Source organism: Heterocephalus glaber, unplaced genomic scaffold, assembly GCF_053883595.1.
Source record: "Heterocephalus glaber isolate CG9 unplaced genomic scaffold, H.glaber_assembly_v1.0 deba00001606, whole genome shotgun sequence".
In the NCBI taxonomy this organism is placed as follows: Eukaryota; Metazoa; Chordata; class Mammalia; order Rodentia; family Bathyergidae; genus Heterocephalus; species Heterocephalus glaber.
This window is the reverse complement of record NW_028258377.1, coordinates 19,809,174-19,828,827: the sequence shown is the minus strand read 5'-3', so window position 1 is coordinate 19,828,827 and position 19,654 is coordinate 19,809,174. Positions and strand designations below refer to the sequence as shown.

Here is a 19,654-nt window from a genome sequence, read left to right as displayed (position 1 = left end):
TTCGTAAGCAGGGCCACTTCCTTTTTCAGTAATGTCTGCTTTTCTCCACATGAAGCCTGGAGATCAGAGGCCCTTGTGCAAAAGCAGAAATACATTTATACACTAAATGACAATGGCAGTTACTTTCATTTTTGTACTTATGACTCCTTAGAATGGATACAGACTTTCACATTAAATACTCAGTTTCCAGATCTGCCTAAGACAACTTCTTCTCCACCTCCTCCTCCTCCCCTTCCTCCTCTCCTGCCCTTCCTCCTCCTCCTCCTACCGCCTTCACTTTCTCTCCTCCTCTTCCAGTACTGGGGATTGAACCCAAGGCCATTACATTGTGCTACATCCCTAGCCCTTTTTAATATATATATTTTGACGCAGAATCTAAGTCACTAAGTTGTCCAGGCTGGGCTGAAACTTGTGGTACTCTTCCCTCAGCCTCTCAGAGTGCTGGGATTACAGTTGTGCACTGCCACACCAGGTTCTGAAACATCTTTGTCAGCCCATATGTTGGAACTTCCTCACCTGACATTGGTGGGCCAAGGATGGAGGAAGTGGTTCTTGAGAAAAGCCCAGAGCAGATGATAAGGAGCAGAACACAATATGCCCCACCCTCCAACTATCTGAGGGACACATCTAATGTGCTGGTGCTCCAGATGCTGTGGATGATTTCTTCTGTGGGAAGCCTTAGTTACCTCCACTGCCCTGTCAGCTCCCTGGCCAAATCTCCATGTAGACCGTGGGGCAGGAGGAGCAGGTAGTGGAGAGTCTGGACAGGGAGGACACTGGCAAACTGGAATGTGTCCAAGCATCAGCAGCCTGTGTGGGGAGAGGGTTTGAAACCAGGCCAAGTGTGAAGGGAATGAAGAAACAGGCCATGTCACGCAGGAGAAGAGAAGCCTCAGTCCCCAGCGGCATCTTTGGATTTGCTGTTAGACAAAAGATTGATTTTATTCAGTGTTGACAGACAGTGCCATTGGCTGCAAGCTGTAGAGAAGTAGATTTAAAGGTGACATAAAGCTGGGCAGGAATTAGTGTTGTTCTAAATGGATTGCTTTAGGAGGTATAATGCTACTAAAAAGAAAAGTGACTACTATTTATTGAGCACTTACTGTGGCCAGACACAGAGTAAAGACTTTTATGTGCATTGATCCCATGCAAACTTTTTATGAACCCTAGGTTGATCAAGAATAAACTCAACATAATCCACAAAGACAATTATATTTATTTGGGGGCTAGTTAGGATTGCAATCCAGGAAAACACAGATTTAAGCAGTATTCAAGTACTCCCTGGTTTTACAAAAAGGTGTATTTATAGCTATAAACCACAAGAGGCAGGGTGGTTATATTGTGTACTTATTAGGAATTATGACTGGTAATAATAAGAGTTAAACTGTTTTACAAGAAAGGGATTGGGTGTTGTCTCAAATTTAAGAGAAGCAGGGAGGTTTCACAAATGGCTGACAAAAGAGAGTGAATTGCACTTTGGCCGGAGGCCAAGGTCAGTGATGTGCCTGGGTGTGCCTAGGTGCATATGGGAGCCAGTTCAATGGCTCAGACACAGAGGAGTCTGAGGCCAGGTTTATCAGCGGCCTCTTGACCTACTTTTAAGTGCCCTGAACCAGTGCCACTTCATTTTGATTTTTGTCTTTAACATCTACAAGCTGGAGGCCATCATCACTTCCATTTGACAGTTGAAGCTGAGACACAGGGAGGTGAAGTTGCCTACTGAAGCAGGCTCTCTGGGTCCCTGCAGTAGCCATATGTGGATTACAAAAGCTCTGGTAGATGCAGCCCTTGGGCAAGGCGCAGGCTTTGGCCTGCAGTCACAGGATGAGTGCCAGCCCCTACTGCTCTCTTGGCCGAGTGGCCTTGTGCAGGGCACAGCCTGGGCAACTCCACACTGTGGCCTGGGCTTGAGGCCAGGGCCAGCAAAGGTCAGAACCTACCTCAAGAGCCACATTTGTCTGGCTCCAGAGACACTGACTTGTGATTCCTGAACTCTTAAATTCTCTCTAGATGGAGACTTTCCATCCCTGAGAATACCTACAAAGGAAGGCTAGGGATAAGGGGCACAACTTGTGCTCAGTCCCATTTAAATATCCTAATAACTCGGTGAAATAGCTTTGGTTAACATCCTCCTTGTAAGAAAGCTAGACTCAGAGGGATGCAGTTACTTGCCCAAGATCACACAGCAATAAATGGCAGAGCCGGGGCTCCTTTGGAACCATTGTACAGGCTTTGATGTGGTTTAGGCTGGCATGAGTTCAGGAGGTGGGGCTGGGAGGAGGAAAGAGCAAGGGAAGGAGATAGTGGGGAAAGGAATGGAGGAAAGCAAAGACTGGAGGTAGCGTTTGTGATGCCACACGATCTGCAGAAAACCCAGTGGCATGTCGCACAGGGTGTGCACAATCAGACACAGTGGCACTGTCCACTTGGACTTGGCCACCTGTGGCTCAGACTTCTGTCCTCGCCCTCAGAATTAAAGGAGATAACCATGGGGAGATGTTTTGGCGGGGTAGAGTAGTGGTAAAGCACGTGGGCCTGTCTCCGGCTCCTGAACTATGTGGCTCTGAGTAAACCTCTGCCTCAGTTTCCTCACCTGAAGTTTCTTACTTGGAAGGAGTATTGTGGGGATTCAATGAGCAGATAGATCCATGTGAAGAATTTAGAGCCATGTCCGTGTATCACAAATGTTTGCTAAACAGTATAGTTCTTACTAGGTTTATCATTGGAAGCTCACTACCAGGCAAGTGAGGCGGGACTACTGTAGGGGAACAACCTGTTCGGTCTTCTCATCTTAGTTCTCCATCCAGCCCAGTAAGGTGCATAAGAGACAGTATAACTATGCCTATTTTAAAAGCAGGCAGCCAGACTGAGGTTCCAGTAAGTTCCTTTTGCAGCTGCTACCTGCTGCAGCAGGTTCCCGAGGTTCGGGAATGGGAGTGGCTGGTGTTGTGTGGAGCGGCCGGCTGGACCGAGGTCCTCAGAATGGGCTGGAGTTGGCTACACAGGGACTGAGGCAGTGGTAGCTGCCCCCTCCCCCATTAGGCCTCGCGATGATCTGCACACCTGCACGTTGCAAGGCGGCGTGGGCGGGGGGTGGGGGGCCTCCCAGAGCAGCTGGCCCTGCCTCCAGAAAGCCTCCCTCACACTCCGGTGCCTTCCCGCGCCCAGACCGCAGGGGAACTCATCTACCCCTCCCGCAGGGCCTCATTTTGTGGGTCGTCTCCGTTTTCCTGGCGACTGCGGTGGAACACAGCTTGCCACAGGCTGTTTGCCTACCGCGCACGCGCGTCCCGTCTCTCAGTAACCCTGTTGCCGCGGTAACCAGTGGTAGTCAAGCCTGGAGTCAGAGGGCCGGGCGGGGCGGGGCGGGGCGGGGCTCAGGCTCTCGAGGCCACGCCCCGCATCTCCTTGCCCCAGGCTGCGCTTCTCCACGCAGCGACGGCTGAGTCTAGCTGTTCCTTTGGGATGGTGTCGGAACACACCTGACATACAGCTAATGGTTTAAATCATTTAAAAATACACAGTTCTGTAGCACCAAGCACATTCAAGTGTAAAGCATCACCATCTGGTTACAGACATTTTCATTACTCCAGAACCCATTAAGCAATCAGTGGCCCTAGCTCCGGCACACATTAGGGAGAATAACATAATGTTTTCTATCTCTGCATTTTTTAGCTGTCCATCTTTTGTATACATGAAATCGTAAAATATGTGATTTTTTTGTGTGTCTGGTTCTTTTGTTTGGTTGGTTTTTGAGACAGGGACTCTCTATGTAGTTCAGGCTGGTCTTGAACACACCATGTGGCCCAGGCTGGTCTCCAACTTGCGGTGATCTTCCTACCTCAGCCTCCATAGTGCTGGGATTACAGGCCTGCGCCACCACACCTGGCTGTCTGGCTTCTTTTACTTAACAGTGTTTTAAAGGCCTGTCCATGCCATAGCATCGATCAGTAGTATATTCCTTCTACTGGCTGAATAATATTCCATCGTGTGCATATTTTGTTTACCCGATTGTCTGCTGATAGACATTTAGGTTGTTTTGATCTTCTAGCTATTGTGAATAATGTTCTATAAGTATTTATGCAAAATTTTTTATTTGAACACTTATTTACAATTCTTTTGGGTGTAACACTAGGGGCTGAAATGTTGGGTTACTTATTAATGCTGTGTTTAGCTTTTTGAGGGACAGGCACACTGTTTCCCACAGCTGTGATACCATTTTACATTCCCATCCTCAGTGTTTGAGGTTTCTGATTTTTCCACATCCCCACCAACATGTTATTATCTTTTTCAATTAAAAATTTTTAATAGTCATATTAGTGGGTGTAAAGTAGTATCTTGTAGTTTGATTTGCACTTCCAGAATGACTGTTGATGAACATCTTTTTATGTGCATTTGGCCATTCATGTGTCTTCTTTGGGGAAATAAGTTTTCCAGTCTTTTGTCTATTTTTAAGCTGTTTTTTGTACTCTTACAGTTGAATTATAAGCCATTTTGTATATTCTTGCTGTTATAGATCTTTATCAGGTATATGATTTGTAATATTTTCTCTTACTTAAAGTTATCTTGCCTTTTTCTTAATAGTGGCCTTTGGTGCGCTAGTTTTTAATTTTGATGAAGTCTAATTTGTCCATTTTTTTGGTAACAGTTTGTTCTATTGGTTTCATATCTAAGAAACCATAGCCAAATTCAAGGTCATGAATTACCACTATATTTTCTTCTAAGAAAATAGTTTTACCTTGTATGTTTATGCATTTGACCCATTTTGAGTTAATTTTTAATTACAGCGTGAGATAAGCACCTGACTTTAATCTCTTGCATATGGGTATCTACTTAAACCAGCATATTTGGTGAAGAGATGATTCTTTACTTATTGAATAGTCTTGGCACCCTGGACACTGTTCTGTACCACCAAACTACATGTCTATACCTGTGCTGGTACCACACTGTTTAAATTACTGTAGCTTTTTTAGTAAACTTTGAAATTTGGAAGTGTGAGATCTTCACATTGAAAGATTTGTCTCCCAGAATATTCTGGTTACTTGGGGTTTTCTTGCCATTTTACAGGACTATTTGTATTTGATTTTTTTCCATTATTTCTTCTTTTTTTTTTTTTTGGTACCAGGGATAGAACTCGGGTCCTTGCGCTTGCACAGCAGGGGGTGAAACCACTGAGCTAAATCCCCAGTCCCCATTATTTCTTCTTTAAAATAAATTTTGTTGTTACATTTTAGGTATACAATATAATGACATTCATCATTGGAAATTTGCATCTTTACATAATCTCTCTTGATTCTTATTTTTTTCCCATTCTCCTGCCTTCCTGTTAACCCCTCCATCCCTCCCTATTTACAAAGACTTTGTTTCCATTTTTTCATTTTTTCATATTAATTCCATTCCCTTCTTTCCTTTCCCCTACCCCTACCACTTCCCCTTCCCCTTTGACCCTTTTCTTCCTATTTCACATTATCTATTATACCTTGTAGTACTTATTTACACTTTCAGTTACTCACACTAGAGAAACTATTTGGTGTTTACACATGTGTGTCCTATTTACTTCACTTAAGAGTATTGCCTCAATATGCATCCATTTAGCAATAAATGTCTCTACTTTCTCATTTTTATGGCTGAGTAGTACTCCATTTTATTAAAAAACCCACATTTGCTTTATCCGTTCTCCAGCTGATGGGCAATTGGGCTGCTTCCAAGTTTTAGCTATTACAAATTGTGCTGCTATGAACATGGGTGCACATATATCACTGTGGTATGATCCTTTTAATTCTTTGGGGAAGATACCCAGCAGGGGAATAGCTGGGCCAGATGGGATTTCCAGCCTTAGTTCTCTGAGGTATCTCCATACTGATTTCCACAGTGGTTGCACCAGTCTACACTCCCACCAGCAGTGGAGTAGGGTTCCTCTATTCCCACAGCCCTGTCAGCATCTGTTATTGGTTGATTTCATGATAGCAGCCATTCTTTCTGGGGTAATGTGGAAATCTCAGTGTTGTTTTCATTTGGATCTCTCAAATAACCAGTGATGTTTAACGTTTTTTCATATGTTTATTTGCTATTTCTACTTCTTTGTCTGAGAAATGTCTGTTCATTTCAGATGCCCATTTTTGGATTGGGTCTTTAATTTCAGAGGTCTGATTTTTTTAAGTTCTTTATATATTCTAGATAGTAGTCTTTTGTCTGAGGAACAGCAGGTGAAGATTTTTTCTCACATTGTGGGTTGTCTCTTCACACTGTTGGTGGTTTCTCTTGCTGTGCAGAAGCTTTTGAATAAGAAGAGATCCCACTTGTTGATTGTTTGTGCAAGTTCACGGGCAACTGAGGTTTTGTTCATAAAATCTTTTCCTACATCAATGTCTTCAAGAGTTCTTCCTAAGGCTGGGGATTTAGCTCAGTGGTTTTGCCACCTGCTTTGCGAGGGCAAGGACCCGAGTTCGATCCCCAGTACCAAAAAAAAAAAGAGTTCTTCCTAAACTCTTTTCCAGCCGGTTTAGTGTTTCTGTTTTAATATTTAGATCTTTAATCCATTTTGATTTTGGTTTAGTTCGCAGTGAGAGATATAGGTCTAGTTTTAATCTTTGTCTGAAAGTTGAAACCCAATTTTTCCAGCACCATTTATTAAAGAGGCTATCTTTCCTCCAGTGATGGTGTTAGGCTCCTTTGTCAAAGATGAGGTGGCTGAGTGTGTCTGGAGTTGTTTCTGCATCTGCTAATGTGTTCCACTGGTACTCAGGTCTGTTTCTTTGCCAGTACCATGCTGTTTTTATCACAGTAGCTTTGTAGTATAGTTTCAAGTTGGGGATTGTGATACCCACTACCCTGTCCTTATTGCCCAGCATTGCTTTTGCTATTCTAGGTCTCTTCTTGTTCTAAATGAATTTTTGGGTGTTTTTCTCCAGGTCTGTGAAGAATGCTGCTGGGATTTCAATTGGTATTGCATTGAATCTATATAGCAGTTTTGAAAGTATGGCCATTTTCACTATGTTGATTCTTCCTAACCAGGAGCATGAATGTCTTTCCATTTTTTGATATCCTCTTCAATCTCTTTTTTCAGAATGCTATAATTTTCAAAGAAGAGGTCTTCGATTTCTTTTGTTAGGTTGATTTCTAGGTATTTCAATTCTTTTGGATGCTATTGTGAAAGGAATTGCTTGCCCCATTTCTCTCTCAGTGAGTCTGTTTTTTGTATACAGAAAAGCCATTGATTTTTGTGTGTTGACCTTGTATCCAGCTACTTTACTGAATTTGGTTATTAAGTCTAGAGGACTTTTGGTGGTGTTCTTGGGGCCTTTGATATAAAGTATCATGTCATCTGCAAATAATGACAATTTGACTTGTTTCTTATGTTTATTCTTTTTATTTCTTTCTCTTATCTAATTTCTGTGGCTCGTGTTTCCAAAACTATATTGAACAGGAGTGGTGATAGTGGACTTCTTTGTCTTGTTCCTGATTTTAGTGTGAAGGATTTCAGTTTTTGACCATTTAGTATGATATTGGCTGTTGGTTTTTCATAGATGGCTTTTATCAGATTGAGGCAGAGTCCATCTATTCCAATTTTTTAGGGTTTTTATCATAAATGCATGTTGGATTTTGTCAAATGCTTTTTTTCTATCTATTGAAATGATCATATGGTTTTTGTCCTTGGTTCTATTAATATAGTGTGTTACATTTATTGATTTGTGTATGTTGAACCATCCCTACATCCCTGGGATGAATCTCACTTGGTCAGGGTGTATGATCTTCTTGATGATCTTCTGCATTCTATTCACCAGTATCTTATTAAGGATTTTTGCATCTATGTTCATTAGTGATATTGGCCTATAGTTCTCCTTTTCGGTTGAGTCTTTCTCTGCTTTGGGGATCAAGGTGATGCTTGCTTCCAGGAATGAATTTGGGAGTATTGCTTCCCTTTCAATTTCATTGAAGAGTTTAAACAGTAGTGGCAGCAGTTCCTCTCTAAATGTCTTGTAGAATTCAGCAGTGAAGCCATCAGGGCCCGGGCTTTTCTTAGTTGATAAATTTTTAATGACATTTTCAATTTCATTGATTGAATTTGGGTTGTTTAGAATTTTTAGGTCATCTTCGTTCAACTTTGGTAATTCATATGTATCTAGGAATCTATCCATTTCTTCTGTGTTGTCCATCTTATTGGTGTATAGGTTCTGGAAGTAGGTATTGATGATCCTCTGGATTTCTGGTGGTCTGTTGTCATTTCACCCTTTTCATTCCTAATTGCATGGATTTGGGCCTTTTCATTCCCTTTTTTTGATAAAGTTGGCTAAGGGTTTGTCAATTTTGTTGATTCTTTCGAAGAACCAACTCTTGGCTTCATTGATTTTTTGTATCACTCTCTTAGTCTCCATTGCATTGATTTCTCCTCTGATCTTTATAATTTTCTCCCTTCTATGGACTTTGGGTTTATTCTGCTCTTCTTTTTCTAGAAGTTTGAAGTTCATCATCAGGTTGTGTAATTGAGTTCACTCTGTTTTCCTAATGTGAGTATTCACTGCTATGAATTTCCTTGTAAGACTGCTTTCATTGTGTCCCATAGATTCCAATATGTTGTATTGTCATTGTCATTTAGTTGTAGGAACTGTCTAATTTCTTCTTTAATTTCCTCTGTCATCTATTGGTTATTCAGAAGTGTGTTTTGCAGTTTCCATGTTTTTATGAAATTCTTGCAGTTTCTTTTGCTATTGATCTCCAATTTCATTGCACTATGATCTGACAACATACAGGGGATAACCTCAATTCCTTTGCACTTACTTAAACATGATTCTATGCGTGACTATGTGATCTATTTTAGAGAACAACCCATGTACAGCTGGAAAGAATGTGTATTCTGGTTTTGTGGGGTGGAACACTCTGTAAACATCTGTTAAGTTCATTTGTTCAAGAATTTGATTGAGTTCTAGTATTTCGTTCTTTATTTTTTGTGTAATTGATCTATTTATGTGTGAGAGTAGGGTATTAAGGTCCCCCACTACTATTGTATTAGTGCTTATATGATTGTTCATGTCTGTTAGTATTTGTTTTATAGAGTTGGGCACACTAGTGTTTGGTGCATATATATTAATGATTTTCATCTCTTCCTCTTGGATTGTTCCCTTTATGAGGATATAGTGTCCTTCTTTGTCTCTCTTAATCAGTGTTGGTTTGAAATCCACTTGATCTGCAAAGAAGATAGTTACTCCTGCTTTTTTTTTGGTTCCTGACACATGGAGTATTGTTTTCCACCCTTTAACTTTCAATCTATGAGTTTCTTTTTGAATTAAGTGTGTTTCTTGTATGCAGCATATTGTTGGATCTTGCTTTTTGACCCATTCTGCCAGTCTATTTGTTTTGATTGGTGAATTGAGACCATTAACATTGATAGTTATTTGATATGTATTGACTTATCCTTGTCATGACTTTTTCTTTTTGTTGGATTCTCCCCCTTTGCATTTAATTTTTTTTGTCATGCCTGTTGGATTTATTCTGCAGGGCTTCCTGGGGTTGTGATCCTCATTGTCTTTTCCTAGGATATTGTCTAAAATTTTTTTGGAGTGCTGGTTTGTTATTCATGAAGTTCCTAAGGTGCTCTTTGTCATGAAAGTATCTTATTTCTCCATCAATTTTGAAAGACAGTTTTGCAGGGTACATCAATCTGGGTTGGAGGTTGTTTTCCTTTAGGGCTTGAAATACTTCACTCCAAGCTCTTCTTGCCTTGATGGTTTGTGTTGAGAAGTCTGCTGTGATTCTGATGGACTTTCCTTTGTATGTGATTTGTTTCTTTTCTCTAACTGCTTATAGAACTTTTTTCTTCTGTTGGGTTTCTGGAATCTTAACAATTATATGCCTATGTGTAGATTTTTTTTGATCACAGCTAGTTTGAGTCCTATCTGCCTCACTTATGTTTATGTCAAGTTCTTTTCCCCTATTTGGGAAGTTTTCTGCCATTACTTCTATGAACAGTTTTTTTATGCCATCTGCATGCTCCTGTTTGTTCCTTGAGTCCAATCACTTTGATATTATTCTTCTTTGCATAGTCTAGCAGCTGCTGGATTGGTTTCTTGTGGTTCCTTACTATTTTTAAGAAAGTTTTCTTTTCCTGGTCACTAATTGCAATCCTATATTCTATGTCTGAAATTCTATCCTTGCTTTGGCTCATTCTGCTGTGTAAACTTTCAATGGAATTTTAATCTCCTGGAAATCTGTTTGTATCTGTTTTATGGATTCCATTTGTTTCCTATGTTGGGATTCCATTATATTCCTCAGCTCCTCTATTTTGTTATCTGTGTCAGCTCTAGATTTTTTTAATCATATCTTGTTCTATGGGCACAATCTCTGCTGTTATGTGAGAAATTATCTCTGATTTCATTTTTTCCAGATCCCCTTTCATTACCAGTTCAGATTGTTCCATCTCATTGCCCTTTGGGGTTCCCTTAGGTGATCTGGAAGTCTGGGTTTGGGACTTATTTATATGTCTTCTCATTTCCACAGATGCAGCCTTCTGTGTCTTTGTTGTGGTGACTTTTTGTTCACCCAGTGGTCTTTAATTCTCAGCCAGCCACTGAGTAGCCTTCACTCTGCTGCTCACCAGTACATCAATTCCTGGGTTCAGGGTGGGCCTTCTAGATCCCTGAGCTTACCTGTTGTCTGGGTGGGTTTGTGGCTGGGGCCCGAGCACACTTGGGATGATATCTAGGTGTGCCTGTCACTGGGGCCCTTATGTAGCTATTTTCTGGGAGAGCCTTTGGTTGGGGGCTGTTCACCCTGGTTTCTTTTGTCTGCACAGGCTTTGGCTAGGGTCTCCTCTCACTTATCAATGGTATTGGGGTGAGCCTCTGGGTATTGCTTGTGTGCCTGTATAGCTCTCCTCTAGGTGGGTCCCTGGCTGTGTGGTATCCCCAGCCTCTGGCTGAAGCCCATGTGTCTGTGCAGCCCCTTTCTAGGCAGGCCTTTGGCTTAGGTGGGTGTGCCTGAGCCTCTGGGGTTGGGGCAGAGCCCCAGCTGGGATCCACCTGCAGCCGCACTGGTCTGGGCCACACAGATCCTCCCCAGGATCTGCATGCACTCACAGATGAAGATTTACTTCTTTCATTGGCTGTTTCCTACATATTTTACAGTTTTGCTGTTCTTATTGTTTCTGAATTCTCCAATACTACCTTCTTTTGTGTTTATTTTTTTCAGTGTAATGTTTTATTCTCTTCTGATTTATTTGTAAATTGTTTTGTTAACAGTTACCAATTAACATCTTAAATTTATAAAAGTCTAGTTTGAGTTTAACTTCAATGGTACGCATAAACTCTGCTTCTGTATTGTTCTGTATCTGCCCTTTTCTGTTACTATTACAAATTACATCTTTATATTGTATGCCCATTATTACAGATGTGTAATTACTATTTTGTGTATTTTTCATTCCAATAGTCTATTAACAATTGACTCCTTCAGTTTTTAGCTATTGATTTTTCCTTTTTTTCAGTGTTAAGGATTGAACCTAGAACTTTGTGTATGCTCAGCAAATACCCTCCCACTGTTGTATATCTCCAGCCTTTTCCTTAATTTTTAAAGGATAATTTTGTGAGAGAATTCTTGGTTTACAGTTTTTTTTCTTTCAATACTTTAAATATGTCTTCCTGTGGTCTTCTGGTCTCTATGATTTCTAAAGAGATATGTTAAGGCATCTTTGTGCTTGATGATTTGGTTCTTTGAGTTTAAACTGCTTAGGTTTCATTTAGCTTCTTGGATGTGTGCATTCATGTCTTCCCTTAATATTGAGTAGTTTCTGGCAACTATTTCTTCAAGATTTCTTTCTTCTCCTTTCTTTCCTGTCTTTATGGCATTCCCATTGTGCGAATATTGGCATGCTTGGGAGTCTACTACAGGTCTCCTCAGCTCTGTTCAGTTTTGTTTTTGTTCTTTTTCCTTTGTGCTTCTTAGTCTGCCCATCAGTTGGCCTTTAAAGCCACTGATTACTTATTATCCCTGCTCAAATTTACTGTTGAATATCTTTAATCAGCTCTTTGTATTTGTTATCATACTTTTCAGCCCCATAGTTTCTATTGGCTTCATTTTTGTAATTATTATTTCTTTAGTGATATTCTCTATTTCCTGAAACATTCCTCTGTTTTCCTCTGTTCTTTGTCCATAGTTTCCTTCAGATCTTTGAGCATATGTAAGATAATCACACAATTGCTCCTAAGTCTGGTATGCATCCTTCCTCAGGTTCAGTTTCTATTACTTCTTTTTTCCTGTGAGTTGTCCACAGTTTTTGTTTTTTAATGTGCCTCAGAATTTTGGGTCGAAAACCTATTATTTCAAATATTATATATAATGTGCTCACTGTGGAAGTCATATTCTACTCTTTCACCGGGACTTGCTGTCATTGTTTGAGACATAAGTTATAGCTGTTTGTTAGTGATTTTTAAATGAATATTTTTGTGAAGAGTGTACTGTTTGTTGTATGTGATCAATGAAGTCTCTAAATGCCTTGAATAAAAAGAAAAACTCTGGCCTTTGCAATGGGGCACTGTGTGTGTTGGGGAGTGCCTTAGTGCTTAGTCAGGCATTTACAACTCTGGCCTAGCCCAACTTCCTGCTTGCATGGAGCTTTCAGGTCAGTCAGAGTGAGAGTTTAGGGCTTCCTCACATCTTTTCTTTACATGTGACCAACTTTATACATAGTCCTCTAAATTCCCTGGTGTATGTGAGTCTTCTTCCAAGTCCTTATTCTCTAAAGTACTTCACTCCTAAGTCCTTCTTCATTCTTTGTGGGAGAAGCTACCTCTTTTGACTTTAAATGTCTTTGACCAATCCCCACTACATAGCTGTTCTCTACCCTGAAAGAGTGCTGCGACCTGTACAGCATAGGGTCCAAAGCTGGGGAGAGTGGTGGGAAATGAAGAAATTTGGAAAATAATAAGAAAGAAAAATACATACCAAGATTAAGCTTTATAGCTGGGACTGGGTGGGACCATAGCCTGATGAACTAATAGCTGCCTGGCGTCCAATGCACTCTTTATTTATAGTGTAGGAAGGCAGGGTAACTAGTGCCACATGGCCCACGTGGCCTAGGCTGAACATCATTATCTCGTGATGGGGCATGCACAGAAAAGGAACAAGGATGCATAATGTAACTGTCTCCTGGGGCTGTGCTATCCAGGATCTACAATCTTAGTCAAACAGACACAGACTCTCTAATCTATGGAGGAGAAAAGGAGTAGGGATTAGGCAAAATGCCATCTTCAGGCTCAGCCCGCAGGAAAAGAGTTGTAAGATTGGGAAATACAGGCAGGTTCTTGGAGGTATCCCACATGCAGGTGAATACAGAACTACAGTTCTTTGGGACAAGGTCTTCTTTGCTACTACCAGCTCCAGGAACCCATATAAGAGTTGTGTCTTATCATCATCAAGACTGCTGCCACCATGGGGAGTGAAGGCTGGGTGTAAGTGACATTGGCGAGACCATGGCATGGCATGATCTTGTGTTCCAAGTCATTAGTGGAGGCTCGGACAGTACAGAAAGAATTCGGGGTATGTTCATAGCCAACTGCTACTCCCTAGGAACTAACAGTAAAATGGGAATGCAACGCACCTTCCTGAATGTTAAGTTACTCATCTGAGTTCTACCAAGCATTAGAATACAGGTGATCAGTGTGGGCTAGAGAAACCAGGAAGAGTATTATGGAGGAAATAGGACTCAGGCCCAAAGGATTTGCTTTGGTGACAGCTAAAGAACAAATGTTTGTTAGAATTGAGTAGGAAACAGATATGGCTCACTTAGGCTATGAGGGTTGTGTGGCAAGGGAGTAGTGAAGAGCCTGGCATTTCAGGTTATTGTCGCTGGGATGGAGGAATTAAGGAGAAGAAAGCATACCATTTTAGAGGCTAAGAATATAAGAGTCAGATGCTAATTTTTTTAGCACTTTCTAGCCTGATGACTCTGGCCAAATTGCTTAACCTCTCATTGTCTTCATTTTCCTCATCTGGGATCACAGTTCTTTCCTTATGGGCTGCTGTGAGGGTGGAAATAGCACACGCCTGTTGTACAGCAAGAGCTCAACCCATAGCAGATGATACAGATAGCTCCCTTGTCACTCAGGCTGCAGTTCAGGATGTGTGTCAAGGAGAAGACAGGTTCAATTAATAAGTGGAGGCCTTTAGGAGCCAGGTTAGGTATGGATTGACTGCTATCATATGCAATAGTTTTCTGCACTAGTTTTGTTTAGCACATGTGAGCTTCATGGTATGGGACAGACCCAAAGCCTGGAGGCCAAGAAGAAACAGACTCCAGGTACCAAGAAATCTTATCTCTCTTCCATTTCACAGCCATATACAACTTCCAAGGCAATGGATCCCCCCAGCTCACCCTGCAGATTGGTGATGTGGTGAGAATACAGGAGACCTGTGGAGGTGAGTCAGTGCCCATCCAACCCAGATGCTGGGACCTTTGACTATGGAACTCCAAGTACATATGAGGCACGTCCAGCCCTCTCTCCAAACATGCACTCATGGAGTCTGTTTAAATACATTCTGCTGATGTTAGTGCCGTCAGCTATCTATGTCCATGGATTCTGTCTCTATTGGTTTTACCAACTGCAGATGGGACATTATAGAAAGAAATTGCATCTATTCTGAATATTTACAGTCATTTCTTGTTGTTCTTCCATAAATAATCCAGTATAAGATCTGTTTATGTAATATTTGCCCTGTAGTAGATATTATAAGGAATTTAGAGATGATATAAAGTATAAGGGGGATGGACATAGGTTATATGCAAACACTATGTCACATTACACCAGGAACTTGAGCATCTGTGGATTTCGGTATCCACAGAAGGTCCTGTAGCCAACTCTTCCCCCTCAGTATCCTTGAGACTGTAATTTGAGCTTATTGAACTTATTATTGCTTTATTACTTTTGGAAGTTTTGTTTCATAATAAAGGTTTAACTGATGTTTGTTTTGCTCTCTATTTGGTGTAGCTATAGGATTGTTTGACCCTGTGCCTTCTTCTGGATGCACTTCTTTATTAGAACTAAAATTATTATAAAGGAAAATAACATTGTTATGATTTGGTAAAGTGCCAGAAAGTATAGCCCTGATTTGAGGAGGACCACTGCATACAATGGGGTGATTTGTATACTGCCCAAATGGAGCTGGACAGGGAGCAGAGGTTCACTCTTGTCACCAAGCAAGGATCCCTGAATTGGGCAAAATGGTATCAGTTTGTTCCCACAAAGGTGCCACCCCATAGTGAAGCCAAGTCACTGTTTGCTGTGTCACCCATGGTGGCAGTGGTGGTAGTAGGGGTGTTTCTCAAAATTTGCATAAAAGCTAAAGGCCTGGACTCATGAGGCAGGAAGTTGAAAATCAATATTTCACCTATGTCACTGATAAACTTGATATTGCAAGCACGACTTGAGTGTAAGAACTAAGTGAGCTTGATAATGTGCCACACATGATCGGGCAGGCTTTCCCACCCCTCGCTGGCGCAGCTTGCCCCATATGGCATGGAGGGCACAGTGTAACTGCTGCTTGTGGATGGGCAGAACAGAAGAGGAGGAGAGCAATGACCTGAGCACCCAGGCCTTGTCCCCTCCCCTAGCACATGTATCAAATGAGGCCCTAGAAGGAGAGTGTGGGTGGTAGGAGGCATGTGTGTACACAGGCAGGCACCCCAGGAAAGCAGCAGCCTGTTTGCTTCTTACTACAAAGCAGACACTGTGCTCAGTTCTTTGTAGCACATTGTCCTACTTCTCATATCAATTCACAAGATAAGCAGCAGCATCTCCAGTGCTGGATGAGCTAAATGCAGCTTCTCAGGGGAGCAAAGACCCTACTCTCTCTGCAGAGTTGTACAAGGGTCTTTGTGCCACATCCACACCCACACATAAACACACAAAGATACACACACAAACACACAAAGGCATACACAAATACAGACATAAGCAGATCTACACAAACCTACAGATATGCAAACACATATAGATACACATACACATACACTCACACACACACAGATACAAAACAAAAAAGCAAATAAGAAACATCTTTTGGGGAGGGAGGATACTTTGATATTTAGCATTTCTAAACAACTTTAAAGGAATCATCACGGGAGAAATAAAGAACTGTGTTCATCTTCATTATATTTTTGTATGCTTTAGCATTACTTTTATTTAGAGTTATATCTAAGGGGGTAACATGCACTTTTCAGTTTCCATGGCCTAGGAGGATCATGGCCTGGCCTATTGAAGCTTTTTTACATACAGAGTGGATGAAGCTGGGGTTAGGGTCAATAGTATGCTTCCCTACATACTTAGGTCTGTGATTCCAAACACCTGCCCCTTGCCCTAGTACAGCACTCCTTTTTTACATCTACTTCTGTCCATGACAGGTAAGATTTTATTTTTGCATTTTTCTGCTCAGTTTAAGTCCCCTTTCCTCCCTTTTTTGGGAGGTTCTGGAACCTGAACCTAGGGCCTTTTTCTTGAGTTACTTTCCCAGCCCTTTTCATTTATGTATTTTTTATTTTAAGACAGAATCTTGCTAACTAGCTAAATTGCATAGGATGGTGTACAACTTGTGATCCTCCTGCCTCAGACTCCCAGAGTTCTGGAACTGCAGGCATGCACCGTGCCTACCTTAAGTTCTTTATAATAGCACTTATCAACTTTAGACAAAAAAAATATAGTCTTGAAAATAACCTCAGGTGCCAGCAATGATTAATTCTAGGTGATTGTATCATGAATGATTGTTATTTTATTCTTTGTATGTTTGATATTTTAAAAATTTTCTCCATGCCCCCCAAAAGTAGAAAGGGAAACCTCATGGGCTTTTGAATCTGGAAGGTATTCTCTGCTTCCGCTGCCCACTCTCTAAGGAATCCTCGCTGGGTAGTTTCAGTTTTCTCATCTGTCTGATGGGCTGTTATCCCTTGCTCTGGACCTCCGTAGGAGCATAAATGAAAGGGAGTAAAGAAGCTGTCCAGCACCATGCTTGACTCACAGAAGGTACTCTGTCTTGGTTAGTATACTCCTTCCTCCATTATGTACAGCCACATGGATACAGGCCGGTATGTATCTTTACAGTGTGGCCCAGGTAACCTGGAACTTGAATCTCTGCCTGAACTGGTACAGCTGGCCTTCTTTCCCTGGGTTCCAAATTTACTCAGCTAGATGCATGAAGGTGTCTTCCAAGGGCAAAGAATGAAAATAAAGTCACAAGGACCCTCCTCAGTGTATCTAAAAATGCCACTAATGCTAATCCCGAGAAACATACAGGAGACTTCCTGTTTGTAGGTGAGGAAACCAAGGCTCAGGGAAGAGAAATGACCTGCCCAAGGTCACACAGTGAGCTGGCAAGTGGTTACTGACACCTGAAACTCAGATGTGTATTTTCTTCTTCTTTTCCTGCCATTTCCCTGAGGGAGAGCCTGAGGGAGTAGCTTTACCACAGAGGCTGCCAGCTGTCAGAGCCTTACCAGTTCCTCTGCCTAGCCTGCTGCCCCAGCCTGCAGGAAGGCTACCCTGGCTGACTCAAGAAGCCTTTATTTGTCTTTGGGATATTTTAGTTTGTTCTTGGCTCAGGTTTTGCACCTTTAATTCAATTTTATTAGTCTTATTTTGATGTATCCTGTAATAACCAGCTATAATACCTTGTCAGAAAGAGTTGGTGTCTTAATTTGCTAAGTGGCTGCTGATTAGTGAATACTTTGAAAATACAATATCCAGAAGTCTGCTAGCTACTTCTGATTCTAGCTACCTGAAAGATTGGTATGCAGATTATTAGGACTTCTCACGTCTGCACTCATTCATGCCTATACAACACTTTCAAACTGGAATTTAGGGGCACAGGTTTCCCTGAGGGTCTTGGGGGGAGATGACTGTGGAAGAGACTCAGAGGAGGCCTGGTGCTGTCAGCCTTGCAGACAGGAGCCATGGTCCTGATCTGAAAAATAGCTCCACCAAAAAAAATTTTTTTAAATGTAAAAAAATATATATAGCCATAATGTTGGTAAAAATTACTCAAAATGGCATAGTTGAAAGAACACAGATATGATCATGAAACTCTTTTGTAAGAAATTACTTGAAAAACAAAATCTAGCCAATTCAGAGATGAATCAAAATATGACCATATGAGATTGAAAAGCTGTCGATAAAAGGCAATGCTGATGAACACTGGGTCCAAATTCATAGATTTATAAAAACTGGCATTAAAACTTATGATATTTGTGGCTACTAAAAAAGAATGTTATTGTTAGGAATCTGAACAACATAAAAAATCTAGTAAAATTGAGTATTGGGAGGAGAATGGGAGGAAGGCCTATGGCATTACTTTCACAGCTGAGGCTGATCAATATTAATTAGAAGCAAAATATTACTTCGAAAAGGTTTAACCACCCTAATATTTTAATGATGTTTGTAACTGTTTTCATTTTGGAGGAACTTTAAGGAAATCTTTCTAGCAATGAAGAAACATTTAATTAAGTATATGATTGGCTTCACTTTCACTTGATTTATTTTTCTTCTGTTAAATATGCGATTAAGTTTGTGATTTTTACCTACTTAGGATGCATCTTATCTATTTATCTGTCTGTCCTTCTCTGTAGATAAATATAAATGAAGAGTTGACTGGAAACTTTTTCTGTGCGGTGGAATTTAAGATTAGTCTTTTAGCATTTATATTTATGTTTTTCTGTGTCATTTAAATTATTTATGATAATATATATCATTAGACAAAAATATAGTCTTGAAAATAGAAGCAAATATCCTCAGGCATTAGCAATGATTTATTCTGGTGGTGGGAATGTGAAGGAGCTTTATTTTATTCTTTGTACTTTTTGATAGATTTTTAAACGTTCCCCACTCCAACGTCCCATCCCTCCTCCTTCCTCAGAAAAGAAGTGAAAAGATCACGGGCTTTGGAATCAGAAAGGCCTTTCCTGCTTCCACTACCTACTAGCTACATGATCTTTGCTGAGATTTCAGTTTTATTATCTGTCAACGAGGTTATTACCTTACACTGGGGCTTGTTATAAGCATAAAATGAAAAAAAAAAAAGTAAAGCTATCCAACACTATGCTTGGCTCATAAAAGGGGCTTTGTGTTTCTATCCCTTTCCCAATTAGGTAGAGCTTCGTTGAGATTAGCAGGTATATCCACATTATATGGTAACCCAGAAGTTGAATGTTGATTGTATAGAATGAGTGAGGCCAGTCCTTCCTTACCTAATACTATGGCTTGAATTTGATTTCTTTCCCCCTTCCCCACCATGTCCCCCAAACTCATGCAACAGTTCAATGTGAGTTTTATGTTAGTGATATCCAGGGGTATCTATACTATAATGTTAGTGATATCCAGAGGGTATCTAGACTATAATGTTTAGCGGTGAGGCCTTTGGAAAGTGATAAGGTAAGGTCATTAGGGTAGAGGCTCTATGATTGCATCCTGCTGTCTTTCTAAGGAGAGGAAGAGAGCCAAAACAAACATGGAAATACACACATGCTCCCAGACCCTCACCAGAACTTGCATTATGCTGTTTCGATTTTGAAGCTCCGGAACCATGAGCTATAACAGACCTATATTCTTTATTAATTAGTCTGCTTCCAGTAGTTCCATGATAGTATTGAAAAGCTGACTAACACACTTTTGCACTAATTTTA

General features: G+C 40.9%; 1 protein-coding gene across 2 annotated transcripts in view; it reads left to right on the top strand.

Moving 5' to 3' along the window:
* The window catches only part of Dock2 (dedicator of cytokinesis 2), a 433,172-nt gene that overhangs the window by 14,876 nt on the left and 398,642 nt on the right, over positions 1-19,654 (top strand). For both annotated transcript variants that reach the window (XM_021239768.2, XM_004836400.3), the window contains exon 2: positions 14,323-14,406. In XM_021239768.2, the coding sequence (XP_021095427.1) occupies positions 14,323-14,406 (84 nt within the window). The remainder of the gene's footprint in view (positions 1-14,322; positions 14,407-19,654) is intronic.